Raw genomic sequence first — 18,141 nt, 5'->3', positions numbered from 1 at the left:
TTCCCTTTAGGTACGGAACCCTAAAAAATGGACCACCTGTATAATAATAAATAGCTACGTGGTTGTGGTTAGATGAATTTAAATCCACCTAACTAAAGAAGACTAGATAATAAATATCTAAAGATTTCTAATAGCTAATCGCGTGTGCTTTCGTGTACTAAGTTTTTTGTCTCGAAAAAAAAATATCTTATACGCATCTGTAATCATCATAAAATACAGTTCCACAGAATGCCCCAATACTTGATCTCAACGAATATACGAGTAACTCACGGATATTGAGCCATAAGACAGTTCGGTCGTTATTTGATGACCGTGCCGTTCCGGAGACTTACTTATATATTTTCCGGTTATTTAGCCGATGTGATAGATGTAATCTCTTTGAAATTATAGGCAGATCTGAAAGGAAGTATTGGTTGTTATCATTTATCTTGTTTTCGTGAACATTTACGAGTATATCGAGAAAGCCCACTCCTATCCTTACTTGAAAATTTGGCTCACGTGAGTTCAAGCCGTTATCGCCAGTTGAAATGAATACAATGATAAATGTTTCCGGCTGTTATTGTCATGAGTTCATGACATTCTTGAATAACTTGTACGAGTAATTAGTATAGGCATAAGACAACGCGATTCAACCTACAATACTAACGCTATATTGAAGGTTGAAGGTTTTAGTGCAACAACCCGACAGCGTTTTACTGCAGTCTGATAAAATGTATTGTATGATGTCACTAGATATTTAGTAGTGTCCGACCGAAGGTTCGGTTTCGGTTTCGGTTTCGGCCAGTTTCGGCCAAAAAAACATGTTTCGGCTGTAGTTTCGGTTTCGGCCAAAAAACGGCCGAACCTTTCGGCCGGGCCGAAACTTACGAAATGGTACTTCGTACTATGAAACTAAACTATGTGACAAAGACCAAAAGTTGGGGAATAAGTAAGACAACAATATTTATTAAGATGTACCTACCTACATATACTGATTCATGTATAGGTACAGAAATTAATTGGTTTATTATAAAACACAATTCCACTAATGAGGGCGCTACTAGACGGTTGACGCAGACTTAAGAGGCTGTTAATACCTATAACGCGCACACTGTCTAATTGTATCGGAGTAAATGAGATTAGCACTGTCGCATGTTACTGGGCCTGGGCAAAGGAATAATAAGAAAACTCATCATCTTCCTCGCGTAGTCCCGGAATTTTTGGCACGGCTCATGGGAGCCTGGGGTCCAATTGACAACTAATCCCAAGAATTGTCGTAGGCACTAGTTTTTAAGAAGGCGACCGCCATCAGACTGATCTTCGAACCCAGAGAGTAAACTAGGCCTTATCGGGACTAGTCCGGCTTCCTCACGATGTTTTTCCTTCACCGAAATGCAAATAGTAGGTAAATATCAAAATTATATTTAGTATAAAAGTTCCGAAAAACTCATTGGTACGAGTACGTCAAGAGTACGTGGCCTGGGTTTGTACCTTGCGACCTTCGGATTGAAAGTCGCACCAGCGCTCAAGGAAATATCTCGCTTTTTAATACAATGGACATTGCTTGGAGTCTGTGCTCAACTACTTATCCTGAAGCCTGAAGCACGGCTTTGACTTCGCATGAAAGTTCGCCTCACTGGGGTACTTCGGACGTTTAGGCCCAGGTGAAGATCGGTACCCGGCCTTGCGATATTGTCAACAAAAAATTTGCGCTCGCTGCGCTCGCGTTTTTGTTTCACCCTGTATCTACAATCATGTTGGCTTGACTGGTGAATGAATAGAGTTAGACCAAGAAAATTCTGCAATTATTTTGATAGCATACGCAGTGCAACTAGTGCAAATGTTATTTAAACGTCATAATTTCATAGAAGTTTTGGCGTTTAAAATAACACTTGCACTGCGTGTGTTATTAAAATCGTTGCAGAATTATCTTGGTCTAACTCTAGTAATTTTCTTAAAAAACTGCTTAAGTAACATCAATTTCAAGGGCATTGGGTGTTGACAGCCCCATAATATGTGTGTAAAAGCGGTTTTATGACATTTTTTCAACGATTTTAACAAGTCTACAAAAGGTTCGGTTTCGGTTTCGGTTTCGGCCGAAACTAGAGCCAAAGCCGAACATTCGGTTTCGGTTTCGGTTTCGGCAAAAAAACATGTTTCGGTCGGACACTAATATTTAGTTATTACATTATCGTCACTATTAATAAAACGTGCAGATAACGGCTCGAATAGTACCTTCTCAGTCTTAATGTATCAAATAGGCCAAGGAGAGGCTCAAGAAGTATCGAAGAATTTCTTGATAAAGTAGTCGTTCTCTGAAAATAAATGGTTGGTGTCAAATTTGATGCTCCTTTAGACGGCATTTGAATGAAACAAAAAGAATATTGAAGCATGTACTTGAACAACCTCGAGTTACCATTAATTATGAGAAAGATCTGTTTGCCCAATTTATGACAGAGACTTAAAAGTATATATGTTGGGTTATTACCGGGTTGATGATGAAAACTATTACTTGTACCAATATTTTAACTTTATTCATTTGTTACAAACATAATAACAACCAATTTACAATAAATTATTCAAGACGTCTTCACTCTAACTTGTCCGTACTCGAACTGCCCACTTGTCACTGCTATACCCACTTAATATAACAATTCAACATGGCGGGAACCAGTGACAAGTATGAGTCAATTGATACTCTTTTATAAATTAATCATAAACAAAAGTAAGAATGATCAAAATATAAGCTATTATTAAATAATGATCCTTACAGCTCGGCCATCCTGTTCGAGGCGAGACCCTTCGCCAAACCTTAATATAAAATAGTTAAAATGATAAAAATAAAGACCAATTTATGAAAATAATGAATCAAAACGTATACATTAAAACAAACCAAGATTCACTGATCCAATATTACTATGTGAATGATATTTATGCACATAATATGCATATTAAATAATAATAAGTAACAAGAGAAAATAAAATTACAAACACGTAATACTCATGTGCACTCATGATTGCACGATATATACTATTAATAAGATTACAATTATATTGTGTATTATTGTTAATTATTAGGCATTAATAAAATGATAATTCATGATAATTAAGAAATAGGTGGCCGATACCAAAACATAATATTATTAATCGTTCAAATTATGGTTTTCGAAGAATTTTCACAAGTCTGTTATCAAGGTTAAAGAAACTATGTGTCATCATAGAAACGAATAAATTTAATTAGTTCGGCCTGCAGAAATATAATAAAATATTAAACAATAGAAAATTCATACGATAAGCGTAATAGACGGTACATTATGTTTCATTACTTAATAGTAAGATTACGCAATCTAGCATTATTAAATTTTCTTTAACACTTGTTAAATTTCAATAATTATGATCAAGAAATATAATATAATATACGTACACAACACCATTCACTTTCGCACGTAAATATTCAAACCGCTATACATGGATCACTTCCCCAACAGAAGATAGTTGCGTCATCGCGGGTTGCGCCGTCTGCTTAACCAACGCCACGTTCTCATTAACTGCAATGGTGCCACCGACCACGCAAGCTCTGCCCACTGCGATAGTGCCGTCGACACATCTGAAGCTGTCCTCGATGAAGATGCCGCCAACCACGCTGATGCTACGCAACACGGGGCACCGGATCTCGTGCCGCTACTAGCCGCAGCTTCGCGTGCCATGATGCCAGCATTCGAAGACTCTGCGGTGTAGTCAACGATCGTACTTCTGCGTAAAAGCACCTTAGTTCTGCTAAGGAACAGGAATATCATCACCCTGGCCATCTCACCTAGGCACTCCTGGGTCGGAAGTGATTCCACACCCCGACCCTCTCACCTGGGCACTCCTGGGTGGTAATGGAATACCAAACCCTGGCCCTTTCACCTGGACGCTCCTGGGTCGTTCTGAAACTTTCAAGACTTTCTTTAGATATATGAAATTAAAACTTCCTTTTTTAAATTATTATTGAATACTCGTGGTTTTATTTCATTGGTTTATTTTATCATTAATCTTTATATTTTAATCGTTATATCGATTTAAGCATGTTATGAATTTATTGTTTCGCGTTTCAATTATTTTAGTACATAAACGACATGGCTACCAAATTGTACCTAATTTGTATTAATTATTATAATATTTGTAAATAAAATAGTCCACAATTAACTATATCATGTATTGTGCAATAAGGTTTAATAATGAAAATAGGACATAAGTGTCACATCTCTATAATGAATGCATGGTTCTGATTTTATATCTTCGGGCCCAGCCCGTAGTTGACATGAATACAATCATAATTATGCCGAGATATAAAAACATCTTGATAATAATAATATAAGTGACAGATTATGTTTTTTTTTTGTTTGAGCTACTGATTATCTGATGATACAATATGTAGATTTAAATTAAGACAAACTTTTGATATTACTTCGAACGTTACCTGTTGCCGACCATTTTTTTTTTTATTAAGATATTATGACTGAACTCGTTTGAAGAGTTTAATTGATAAGAAATTAATCTTATTGTAGAGGTAGTTCTATTGTCCTTTAACCTGCTATTATCAACAGTCAAAGTTTTATATTTTAATATGAATGCGACCGACTAATCCTCATTTGAACTGCTTACACGCCTTAGGTCATAAATATAGCCATTAAAGATCCATCAAGTAGGTATAAGAACATGAACTAAGTAACCATTAGGTTTTGTAAATTTGAATGAACGAATGAATAATTTTATAACAGAAGTTCATAACTTCATTACAAAAACAAATTCCTTATCACATAAAATGGATTTAAACAGCAGACATAAACTAGTTAATTAATTATTTATATGAATGATGAACATCTACATTGCGATTTATTTTTAAAAGTATTTGGTCATTATAACAATACTCTTAGCGAATCTAGATCGAATAATATTCATGTTACAAAGTGACTAAGAAATACTATGTTTTTTTTTTTTTTTAACAAGTACAAGTTTATTATTGTAGTTGAGTTTGAATACCAAATATTTAATTTCCAGCTATAGTCGTGTTTTTTTTTTCAGAAACTATAAAGTCTAATAGGTATTACGGTGCATTTGTTATCCTTATTCCTTATTCGGACATATCTAAAGAATTAATGATAATACTAATTAAATCAGATTCGACAATTAATGTATGCTTGGAGTACGTTTATTATTAAAATTATTCTGGCTTTACGAAAATAAGACTTCTTAATAAATTAATTCGTTAGTCATACGGAAAATATTATGGTGTTATAATTCACGTATAAAACCCTGGACACAATAAAGTGTGGGTATATATAATACAGTTTATCTTGCATATTATTTATAATACTATTTTACTAGATCGAGATATTCGTAAATAATTAATGTAAGACAAATTAATAACCGTTTTCTGAAGCCTCATTAAATAAAAACTATATATTAAATTTTTGTAACTTTATAACTTGTATTGAAATTGACATTCAAATAAATGGGACTTTCTTATGAATTATCGATTATCGAACACGGTATTAGAATATAAAAATATGTAAATTCACATATGCATAATAATCACGTTTAATTGTCAAGTAATATTGAACAGTTTGACAGTATATTAAAAGGGAAGCACCTTATCAATGTTAAATCTGGCGTAAAGGAAACTATGATGAGTCCATATGAAGAGTATATTGTCGAGGATTAGGCACTGATACAAATTTAGTCTGGTTAGCAGCAAGGTCGAAACGAATGTGACGGCATCACGCACGCGAACAAAAGCTGTATATTTATTCAAACATTTAAACTTGTTCCACGTGCGTTTATGCAGTTACCTATAAAACAAGATTCTTTAAGTTTACGAAGACACTTTCCAACACTGGCCCTTAAACCAAAGCAATCTTGTTTAAACACACAAACACAAAACTTAAATAGTGACTTACACTTCAGTATAACATTAAATTAACAAAAACATATGCACTGAACTTTCGCTACACCTTATTAACAAAGTTCAGTTATTCACATTATGAATTGTTATTCAATAAATGTTTATAAAATAAACAAGTCTTTTAATTTCATGTAATCACTATCATGTTTGACTAAACCAACAAATAACCATGATGGTAATTACATTAAGTACACAATTATTACATAGAATACATAGTTAAATGTATTTACCTATGACAGTAATGTGAGCTGTCTCACAAACTTACTGTGTTTAACTTTACACAACGCTTTCGTCAGTATATCTGCCAACATATCATTAGTATTTAGATACTCAATAGTAATCTTATTACTATTTACAAGTTCTCTAATAAAATGATGCCGTATATCGATATGTTTGGTCCTAGCATGATGTAAAGAGCTCCTACACAATTTTAGCGCTGACTGATTGTCATTGAAAATTGTCGGTACAATTTCTTTATTTATAATTTCTTTCAGAAATGTACTAATAAACAAACCCTCTTTACAAGAATTAGACAAAGAGTAGTATTCGGCTTCGGTAGAGCTAAGGCTAACTGTTTTTTGCTTGCGACTTTCCCAAGTAACTACTGACTCACCTATTTTAAAAACATAGCCCGTGTACGACCGGCGGTCCACGTCGTCACTGCCCCAGTCTGCATCCGCATATCCGGTGATATCCAGCTGCTGCTTGCCTTTCTTAAAAGTCAAACGGAGATCCAAGGTACCTTTCAAGTAGCGCAGGACTCTTTTGGCTGCTTTCCAGTGGGTCTCTGTAAATGATTCATTAAATTGACTCAAGTAGCTAACTGCGTATGCGATGTCTGGTCGGGTACAGATAGCAATATACATAAGAGAACCTACAAGACCTCTATAATCATAGGTATCATCTCTTTGATTGCCCCTAGGTAACTTAAGTCCAGTTTCCATGGGAGTAGGCGAACACTTACACTCTTCCATTTTATATTTCTTCAGCACCATCGCGATATAACTCGATTGATCGAGAGTAATTTTGTTTTCATCTCTACACAATCTCATACCTAACACCTGATGAGCTGGCCCTAGAGCCCCTAGATCTGTCATATCAAATTCCTTCATTAATTTGACTTTGACATCTAGCTTATCACGTTCATCACCTGTCGAAAACAATATTATATCATCAACGTACAGAGCAATAATTATAAACGACCCCTTCAGTCGCTGAAAATAAACACAAGGCTCAGATGATGACTTATTGAACTTCAACTTACTGCATAGAACATGATCAATCTTCTCGTACCATGCCTTTGAGGCTTGTTTCAACCCGTAAATAGCTTTATTTAATTTGTAGACCTTACTTTCTTGACCTTTAACTATAAAGCCTTCCGGTTGTTCCATGAACACAGTTTCCTTCAAGTCACCGTTGAGAAATGCTGTTTTTACATCAAGATGTTCAATCTTCATACCGTACTCAACCGCTAAGGCTAACAAAGTACGTATAGTGGAGTATCTGACAACCGGTGAATACGTCTCCTCATAGTCTATTCCATATTGCTGCGTGAAGCCTTTAGCTACCAGGCGTGCCCTATATTTGAGTAGTTCACCGTTCAATCCACGTTTCACTTTGAACACCCACTTGCATTTGACAGGTTTTTGTGACTCTCGTCGATCTGTCAGTGTCCAACACTCGTTCTTAATAAATGAGTTGTACTCACAAGACATTGCTTCCCTCCAATTGTCAGCATTTGGACCACTCAGTGCTTCTCGTACAGTCCGTGGAGCATCTGGATCGCACGTGCCCGCTAGGAATCCAAAATGTGGTGAACCCGATGAACTGTCATATTCCGAAGTATCCGTACTCTCCTCCTCTGGAATATAAGTTGCATCGGCCGGATCATCACATTCACTAGAGCTAGACGAATCATTTATTGTGATCGTACTCGTTCGATCGCTCGTACTCTGAGAATTTTGTGTTAAATTGGCATCATCAGACGTACCACTCAATACCGATATCACTGGTTGTACAGAAGTTGGGTTTGACAATTCGATTACAACATTTTTATTTCCATTATTTTCAATTTGTGGAAATATTTCAATTGACTCAATGACATTGTCAATGTCATCACTTGATACTTTTTTAATGAACGTATTTTCTAAGAAGGTTACATCTCTGGCTTTGATGCATTTTGTTGGTTGTTCCGGGTCCAAGAGTCTATAACCCTTTGTATGCTCACAATACCCAACAAAAATGTACTTTTTGCATTTCGGATCTAATTTCGAACGCTTCAAAGTCATCGCATAAGCCACAGAACCAAAGATACGTAAATGACTTAGAGATACCTTTTTGCCACTCCACTTTTCTTCAGGAGTGCTCCCCAGTACAGCTTTCGTAGGACAGCGGTTTTTGACGTAGACGGCCGTGTTAACAGCCTCCGCCCAGAATTCGTTGCTTAGGCCCGCATCTTGCAGCATGCATCTTGCAGCCTGCATCACAGTCCTGTTCGCGCGTTCTGCGACCCCGTTCTGAGCAGCGGAGCCAGGAACAGTGGTTTGATGCACGATGCCATTGCTCTTGAGATACGCCTGAAAAGCAGAACTGGTGTATTCTCCTCCGTTGTCGCTACGTAGCGATTTTATCTTTTTACCTGTCTGGTTCTCCACTAAAGCCTTAAATTCTTTGAACCTATCAAATACTTCACCTTTTTTAGTTAAAAAGTACACAAACGTCTTTCTAGAATAGTCATCTATGAAAAGCAAGAAATACCTTGCACCGCTGAATGAGGGAGATGGTAGCGGCCCACAGACGTCTGTATGTACTAAACCCAGGACCTCTTTAGCCCTGTTGTGAGATTTCTTAGGAAAGGGGACCCTACTTGCCTTACCTTGTACACACGCTACACACGTTTCAAAATCTCTACTATCATATGATATACCAGAAGCCATACCTTTTTTCAAAAGTTCCATGCTTCTTCTGTTGAGATGCGATAGACGACGATGCCAAACCTTCTCTGAAGCTACAGATACAGTTCCGTCGCTAGTAACCGCACGCTTCTCCTCCACTGCTGCATTGGCCATCTGTTTGTTCTGTAAAGGAACATTAGAACACGCCCCCACAGTGTCAAGGACATAAACATCATTTTTCAAAGTAGCTGTCGCTGCAATAACCCCATTATCTAATATTTCGCAACTATCGGATTCGAATACTATCTTAAAGCCTTTCTTTGCCATGGCGCTTACCGACAATAAGTTAGCTACTAAATTAGGTACATAATACACATCACTTATAGTCTTTACAGTGCCATTACGTTGTTCCACTTGAACATTACCTCGCCCGGCCGTAAATAGTTTATCTCCGTTAGCTACAGTCACTTGCAACGATTTCTCTGACTTCATGTCACTCATTATGTTCACATCTCGACAAAGATGACTCGCCGATCCACTGTCCACGTACCAAAGATCACTTTCCACGTTCACCGACAGCGCCGTGAGTAGAGCCTTTGCCGACGACGTTTCTTTGCTACTTTTCTTTTTGTTCAACATCGGACAATCTTTCTTGAAATGTCCGGTCCTCTTACATACATAACACCTGGGCAGCTTTCTCGCGGCCGCCAGAGCCGTAACTCCGTCTCCGTCGCGCTTGCTGTCCTCACGTCGCATCCTTTCCTGTAGCAGCTTCGCCGATACAACTTCGCTAGATAATTTGGCAGTTGACGAGTTCTCAATAGCCATGATTAGCGGGTCGTAGTCCTCAGGAAGTCCACTCAGCATGATGACCGCAACAAAGTCATCCTCCAACCCAGCACCAATATCCTGCAGTTGTTGTGCGACATCCGTGATCTTGTTTATGTATTTCTCCATACTCTGACAATCCGTTAACTTTGTGCTAAACAAAGTTCGCAACAGGCCTAGTCTCCGACATAATCCCTTATCTTCATATGCTTTCTGAAGACTCGTCCATGCTTTGTGTGCAGAGGTCACGTTCCTTATGTGTACGAAGGCCGTCGATTGCACGGACAATGCAATGCGTGCGAGCGCTTTCTGGCCCTTTTTCACATCTTCCGGTTTTTTATCGTCAACCTCTTTTTCCACAAAATCCCAAAGATCTTCATGAACTAACACCATCTTCATCATAAATTTCCACGATGAATAGTTTTCCATTCCTTTTAGTTTTTCCATCACGAGTGGAGATGAGGAACTTGTACTGGACGCCATTACTGCCGGCAACCGTATTAACTATTTTCGCTTTTTACGCTCGAAATCCGTTTTGATTTTTATTGAAAACGCGCAGGCCCATGACCTGTTAAATCTGGCGTAAAGGAAACTATGATGAGTCCATATGAAGAGTATATTGTCGAGGATTAGGCACTGATACAAATTTAGTCTGGTTAGCAGCAAGGTCGAAACGAATGTGACGGCATCACGCACGCGAACAAAAGCTGTATATTTATTCAAACATTTAAACTTGTTCCACGTGCGTTTATGCAGTTACCTATAAAACAAGATTCTTTAAGTTTACGAAGACACTTTCCAACAATCAATTATTATTTGATATATAAAAGTTCATAATGATGTTGTACTATGGTGATTGAAATACCGGAAGAAATGACTTCCCGTGTAAATTTAAAAGCTTTACTTATGAATTAAACATAACAACATTTTATTTCTTTTGCAGAGAATTTACCGTATATTCCTCAGTAATAACCATTGGTTTTATATATATTTTACATTATGAAAGTCTAATCTCTATGGCTCACGCGCCCAGCCAAGTTCAAGTTGAACATTAAGAAAACAGGTATCATTAATCTACGCGTGTATCGATTTCCATTACATGTAATTTTATATTTACGAACGAGCGATAATCGTCGTTTCCTTTATTAATCAAGTGTCGGTATCAGATTCCTTCGTCTCTTTTTTTTTTGTGAATATAAAAGTATTATTACAATCTTAGGATTTTAGAAAGTCTCATACCGTTTTAATCTAAACTGCACTCAGATGAGAACTCAACATATTAGTAATAGACGTGTAGAAATTTTATTAATTTTTCTTTGCATATTATTATTACTGTTTATTATGTTTTTATGATTAAATTATACTCATATATGGTTGACTAATTATTTTAAATTGTTGTAAATATATTTATGAAAGTTGGAATAAAAGTCTAGCGCATTCATCCACGCGCGTCAAAGTCTCACACGTTCATCCACGTGCGTTAAAGTCTCGCACGTTCATCCACGTGCATTAAAGTCTCACACGTCCATCCACGTGCGTTGTATATTGTGTATACCTACACAAACACATCGATTCCACAAGATTAACATGGCGCTTCCTATCTACTGATACTAGCTGCACATACGTCATCGACTCTTTATATGAAGACCACTCAAGGTATAGCTATGTATAGCTCTGACTCTACATATGACTCTACATATGACTCTACATATGACTCTACATATGACTCTACATATGACTCTACATATGACTCTACATATGACTCTACATATGACTCTACATATGACTCTACATATGACTCTACATATGACTCTACATATGACTCTACATATGACTCTACATATGACTCTACATATGACTCTACATATGACTCTACATATGACTCTACATATGACTCTACATATGACTCTACATATGACTCTACATATGACTCTACATATGACTCTACATATGACTCTACATATGACTCTACATATGACTCTACATATGACTCTACATATGACTCTACATATGACTCTACATATGACTCTACATATGACTCTACATATGACTCTACATATGACTCTACATATGACTCTACATATTACGCATAAGCGTAGTTATAAGTTACAACTTTACAGTACTACACGCAACTTCAAAGATATCCACAGAATACATATTCCAATTAAGGTCCTTTGTTTTCCATTTAGGTAAGTATGATTTACTACTATTACAGAAACAAACAAAAATAATAAAATGTAGCAAACGTTACTGTCAGATAAAACACTGAAATTATGATTCACATTCTATAAATAAAGGGGTAAATGAGTTTCTAAATATTTAAAGTATGCGTAGCTCGCAATCGAATATTATATCAAATAGTTAAGCATATCGATTTCCCATCGACCTCGTATTTCTCCATGATCATCATGGTAACACAGATACATAATTTATATACATTGATTAAGTACTCGTGCCAAAATTACTGGCCCTTACAAGGTTGTTATGATAAAGCTGATTACATTAGTTAGTCATAAAATTTAGACGTGATGACATACAGTTATACAGTCTAAACCAAAAGGTGACGGGTTATTAAATTGAATCCATTGAGATTCAAGTTCACGATATCTAGTATGTGTAAATTGACACAAAAAATACTTTAATGCTCAGCGTACAAAGTTACGAGTTACTTATCTTGAGGAGTGGGCAATAGAAAAACAATAGAAGCATATTACATAAGTACATTCGTTAACGAGTTACTACTCGTGTATTCAACAAACGACATACGCTCCTTAACCTGGAGATTTAATATAGATGTATGTCCATACCAGAGTTGGGCAAAATTAGTTAAATTAAAAAAATGAGAATGGTAACGTTAGTCTTAATAACGGCAACTTATTTTGTAAAATTTATCATGAGTATACCAATTAGCTTGAATTCGATATGACACACTTATGATTTTATCTTCGATCATGGTTTGAAAGTATTTTAATTATTCGAGCAGATGGTTACCATGGTTACTCAAACTAACGTTTTAGTTGTTTCAGTTAAAATAAGGTTCGTTTTACGACCGCTACTTTATTCCTTATGAAATCATATGACTAAGCTTTATTTTAGTTTAATCACAGATTGCAATCATAAGTGCCCAACTCTGATTCATACTATTATTACGTTTAACATCCAACATGTCATAGAGGTGTTGTATTCCCATACAAGGAGGGAGATAATTATAAACACGTGTTCTAGTCATTTAGCTTCATCGAGGCTTTTATAAGTAATGCTGCGTTGGACAGCGTCGCTGAATGAAAACCGATATCAGTATAAAACCCCTAGGTTTAAAAAAACATTAATAGCTAATAGCACTAGGTACACAAGTTACATAACGTAACCCTGCATTATGGTTTCCAATTTTAACTTAGATCGACACGTCATTTTCTTTTCTTGTGCGCATGGATTCGCAATATTATGAATAAACTTACATAGTGATCAGAATAATTTTAAAGTGTAGTTCCGAAAGCTCATATATTATAATGCCCAACATTTTAATAAAAGCAATCTCTTAGATGCATTCGTAACAATAAGTAAGTTATACACTGACGCAAATCGCGTTTAAAAACTTCGTACTAGAGGCTTTGCTAATACAAAGGCATCAGGGGTTTACTTCAGAGGTATTCAATTGGCAAGATTTTATTTTTAGTTTACTCATCGGTTTCACGGTTACAAAGCCAGTGTATTCATACAATTTTAGTAACGCAAACTGACCTCAAAAGGTGCAGCAGATCGTAAATCTTAATGTACATAAAACAATATCCTACTGTAGTCTGCTACTACAGTTGTACTATGCTATCTTGCTACGCAACAAAACTAAATAATGAGTCCTTAGCCTGAACTTGATATAATCGATGTGGTACACCATCATACAATCAAGATAGAAGCATTATAATGACATTTGATCTAATTTTCACTAACTCATATGTAATATTCAAAAACGCTTAAATGACAACTGTACATTTTAAATTTCGTATTTTTATTATAAGCGAGACTACCTGTCATCCGTTCGTACGTTCTTTCTACACATACATATACCAAAATTGGGCAAATCATCATCATTATCTTTAATAATATATACAGTATATTTAATACAGACATGACGGTAGGTTATCAAACCATTTTTTTTTTAAATAAAAGGGAGTTAATAAAAATATAAAGAACTGACTTACCATAATTTAATACACTTTCCGTTAAATATAGTTTACTGACTGATACAAACGAAAAAGAAAAGAAAACCTTACGTTCGTGCGGCGTGGCAAAAATCCTATCGATTTTTGTTGGATCCAACTTCTGAGTTGTTGGGTTATTACCGGGTTGATGATGAAAACTATTACTTGTACCAATATTTTAACTTTATTCATTTGTTACAAACATAATAACAACCAATTTACAATAAATTATTCAAGACGTCTTCACTCTAACTTGTCCGTACTCGAACAGCCCACTTGTCACTGCTATACCCACTTAATATAACAATTCAACATGGCGGGAACCAGTGACAAGTATGAGTCAATTGATACTCTTTTATAAATTAATCATAAACAAAAGTAAGAATGATCAAAATATAAGCTATTATTAAATAATGATCCTTACATATATGTGTTTATTATTATTGGTTTATGTACCATCGTCTACAATTTTTGAAGTAAAAACTTCTTTAGCGGCGCTGTGCACTTTTTGTGATGGAGAAAAAATGTTAAACTCGCGACAGGTCACGTGACCGTAAGATTCGTAAGACGTAAGACGGACACGTGACCTGATCGAAAAACTGTTACAATGTCATTGAGTTTTCACTTCTGCCGGCACTCCCGGAGTGCAACCCGTTGTTTTTTTATTTCCACGTGGTTTTCACCTTTAGCAACTCGTACAGCGACGGAACATATACAGGGTTACTTCAAATTGGTAATACAAAATCAATGTTTTAGATACATCTTCCCTTATTTAAGCCCCTCAATGAAGTCTCATGCTTTTAAAATAATCAAAAGTATTTTTTTATATATTTTTTTATTTATCCCATTTTTTTAGGCTTCACATGGTTATCCTAACATAATGTTACAAAGAAGGTTAAATAATTTCAAAAGAACACTTTCCTCTTTGGTTATCAATCACCTGTCACAGTATTTATGAAGTAAACGTGTTTTGATTAGTAATTGTCACTTGTCAATCGAAAATTATATTTTCCGCAAGATTTTGCTTTTACAATAAATTTTTAAATAAAACAATTCCTGAGAAACATGTTACCGATTTTGCTACAAAAGGTGGCGAGCAAAATTTGGAGAATCTCCATTTCCAGTTCCAGTTCCATAAAAATGGATTGGCTAAAGTAAAATTCAAACCTCTTGCGCGGCATTACTTATACAATAGTATTTGACGTAGTAAACTTGCAAGCTGGACGGTTGAGTTGCTCGCATCACAATAAATGTGGGGTAATTTTTGAACTTTAGTTACACTTATATAGTTATTCTAGTTTGTTGTACTCGTAACACTAAAGTACAAAATGAAACATCCATTGTGCCCGAATTATTAGTTAAAACCCACTTTATTTTTTGTTTATTGTCAGTGCAAAATCATGTTCTATTTAATAGGGTGTACGAGTAGGATGATTTTTATACGATATTCAACATGACGGTTGTGAGACATTATAAGGGTTTTATAGTGAAAAGTGAAAAATGGAATCCCTCATAAAGTTATTTTCTTTCTATACCTACTTATAAATTTAATTCTCACGTTCCCTAAATGCGTAACCGTTAAATAATAACAAAAGTATTTTGACTTTATTAGATCTGATTTTTGTTTTTCTTTTGTTGTATACAACAACAAAATCTAAGCAAGATTGATAGGAGTACCGTATAAACTCGGAAAACATCATAAATCATTTAAATCGCCTCAGTGGATCGCAGTAATCGAGGAAAATGACGCGCAGGTGGAGAATATAACAATTTGAGCTTCAAATATGTAGTGTTATTTTGTAGCCAATCATTAAACACACCGGCCACTTCGGAGCGACGCTGTCGCTTTTCAAATTAATACCACTTTGACGAATTTAATTCACATTTATAAGCTTTGTAAGTATTATTCCTCCGAATACTTTAGCATATTGCATAACCAACGTCCATTTACGTGTTTGGTCACATCAAAGGGCTGACTGTTAATGTCACATCTCCATGTATCGATTTTATGAAACACCTCATAGAAAAACAATAATTTATTAGAAACAAGATATACATATACCTACAGTGGTATTACTAAACAAAATTAAAAAGTAGTTCTAAACTAGGCCCTTGAGGCATTGTACCAAAGATGCTGGCGGCATTTCCTCGCTGTATCGCAATGCTGATACGTTGTGCGAGGTAGCAGCCAGTTCTTCGGTCCCCAGTTACATCAACCAGACGCTTCGCGATTTCTGCGAACCACTTATGCTGTTCAACAACGCGCTGGGACCCCATGGACCTAGAGTTTCAACTCCAAATGGTACAAAATGGTACTCTCTACTGAGGCTCTTATATTTGACGAAATAGAAAAATATAAACTTGATTATTTCTGAAAGTATACTTCTGAGAGATTTAAGCCCTTATAAAAAATAATCAAGAGACTTAAATCTACTAAAATTTCGCGAGATTAAAAATTAGCAGCAGCAGTAAAAATTGTATGTCAACGTATTTTAAGCCAACCTGTATACATATACCTACTGTTAGGTTAGGTATAAGTCTTTTCCTTAGGTTTCGCTTCCGTTTTAAGGTTGACTCACGTTAGACCGGGCTGGGGCCGGGCCGGAGCTTCCGGCGCGTCGTTTTCTGTGGAAAGCACCACGTGATCGCCGATCAGCCGTCATAGAAAATGACATGTCGGACGCCTCGGTCCGGGCACGGCACCGTCTAGCGTGAGTCATGCTTTAATATGCAATGGAATGATACGTCTTGTTTACTATATTAGATAACCTGCAACAAGCAAGTTTTTCTATGACAGCTTTAGACACAAAATATTCTATACCATATTTTCTACCCAAAATAAGTCATCAAGGAATCCAAAGATGCTTGCAAACATATATTAGAAAGAGCAATGCTCGCTTATTTTATGCCTACATAAAAGACGATAGACATACTTATCAAAAAAATATATCTAAACGGTAATCTAAAATATAAGAACCTCTTAATTTGATTTATAAACGTGAAAAATGAAATGGGAACGATCTCAATTACGGGCTTAACGTAGTATGAATTTTGCCGAGAGCAGGGTCTGGTCCGATTTCAAATTATAGCAATGATGCAAAATTAAATGCTAACAATGTTTTGTTGACAAAATTAAGCAGGTCTTTATTAAATAAAGTTGATCACGCGTATTTTATATTATATATATGCGTTCTTTAAGGGACTAATAAAGGGTGAAATTTAACACAGTGCTCAAATTTACATGTGGGTTAGGAACAGTATTGCAGTAAGACAACACACAGGCTCATATTAAAATTGTAGTATTAGCTATACATTAGGTACCCTACCTACGAGGCGTATGAGATGATGACACGAAAAATTATAATTATACTTTTGGAATTTAGATGATTTTGCTCTACTTTGTGAAAACAATGAGATAAATAAGTTTACTAAAGGAGATTGTCGTTCCACATTGTGGAAGCCAGGCCATCTTTGAACACGCAGTAAACCGAACAATATTTATTGTCTTTTCGATATAAATAGTATCCTTATTAGCTTTGCGTGTGGGTAAAAATACTCAGAGATTCTTGAATAAAAGTTAAATTATAGACTTTTGATTGATAACATTTTTTTCACTTTTTTTTTATTATATGTTTTTGTGTATTCGGTGTAATGGCAGCAGCAGCCGTATGAGGTATGGAGGCACAAATGACTATAATAGAAATAAAAATGGCTTAATTATTTAAGACTTTTAAGCTAGGCGGCGCACTCTTCATTTAAGCGTGAAACATCAATTATTTTGGCGGCCGGTCGGACAGGCCTATTTTAAAAAGCTTTTTTTAGCCAGCTACGCCCTCGCCCCTGTTAAATGTTTTAAACAAAACAAATTACCCGACGATTCGTTTCTCATCCCTTTTATCGTATATTTATTACTTGCAAAAGACTTAGAAAGATGAAATGGCTTCCTGTAATACCTATTACTATAAATAAGCTCTAGTAAATCTTTGTTAAGTCCCCGTCTGACTGTATATTCGCGATAAACTCAAAAACTACGGAACGGATTTTCATGTTGTTTTCACCTATCAATAGAGTGATTCTTGAGGAAGGTTTTGGTGTATAATTTGTTAAGGTTTATCCGTGCGAAGCCGGGGCAGGTCGCCATACTGTCGCTAGTTGTAAATAATTGACGGATTTATTTTGTTTCAGTACGAGTTCAAAGCTAAGGGTGTAAAGAAGCGAAAAGTAACCATTGAAGTATCGACGGATGGAGTAAGGGTATCCACGCGGAAAAAGCCCAAGCCTAAAAAGGTGAGTT

General features: G+C 35.9%; 1 protein-coding gene across 2 annotated transcripts in view; it reads left to right on the top strand.

Annotated features, from left to right (window-relative positions):
• The window catches only part of LOC134803938 (carboxyl-terminal PDZ ligand of neuronal nitric oxide synthase protein), a 185,427-nt gene that overhangs the window by 71,845 nt on the left and 95,441 nt on the right, over window positions 1-18,141 (top strand). For both annotated transcript variants that reach the window (XM_063776766.1, XM_063776765.1), the window contains exon 3: window positions 18,033-18,134. In XM_063776766.1, coding sequence (XP_063632836.1) covers window positions 18,033-18,134 — 102 coding nt within the window. The remainder of the gene's footprint in view (window positions 1-18,032; window positions 18,135-18,141) is intronic.

This window comes from Cydia splendana, chromosome Z (assembly GCF_910591565.1).
Source record: "Cydia splendana chromosome Z, ilCydSple1.2, whole genome shotgun sequence".
Classification (NCBI taxonomy): Eukaryota; Metazoa; Arthropoda; class Insecta; order Lepidoptera; family Tortricidae; genus Cydia; species Cydia splendana.
The sequence above is the reverse complement of the archived record's forward strand: the minus strand, read 5'-3'. Positions and strand labels throughout refer to the sequence as shown.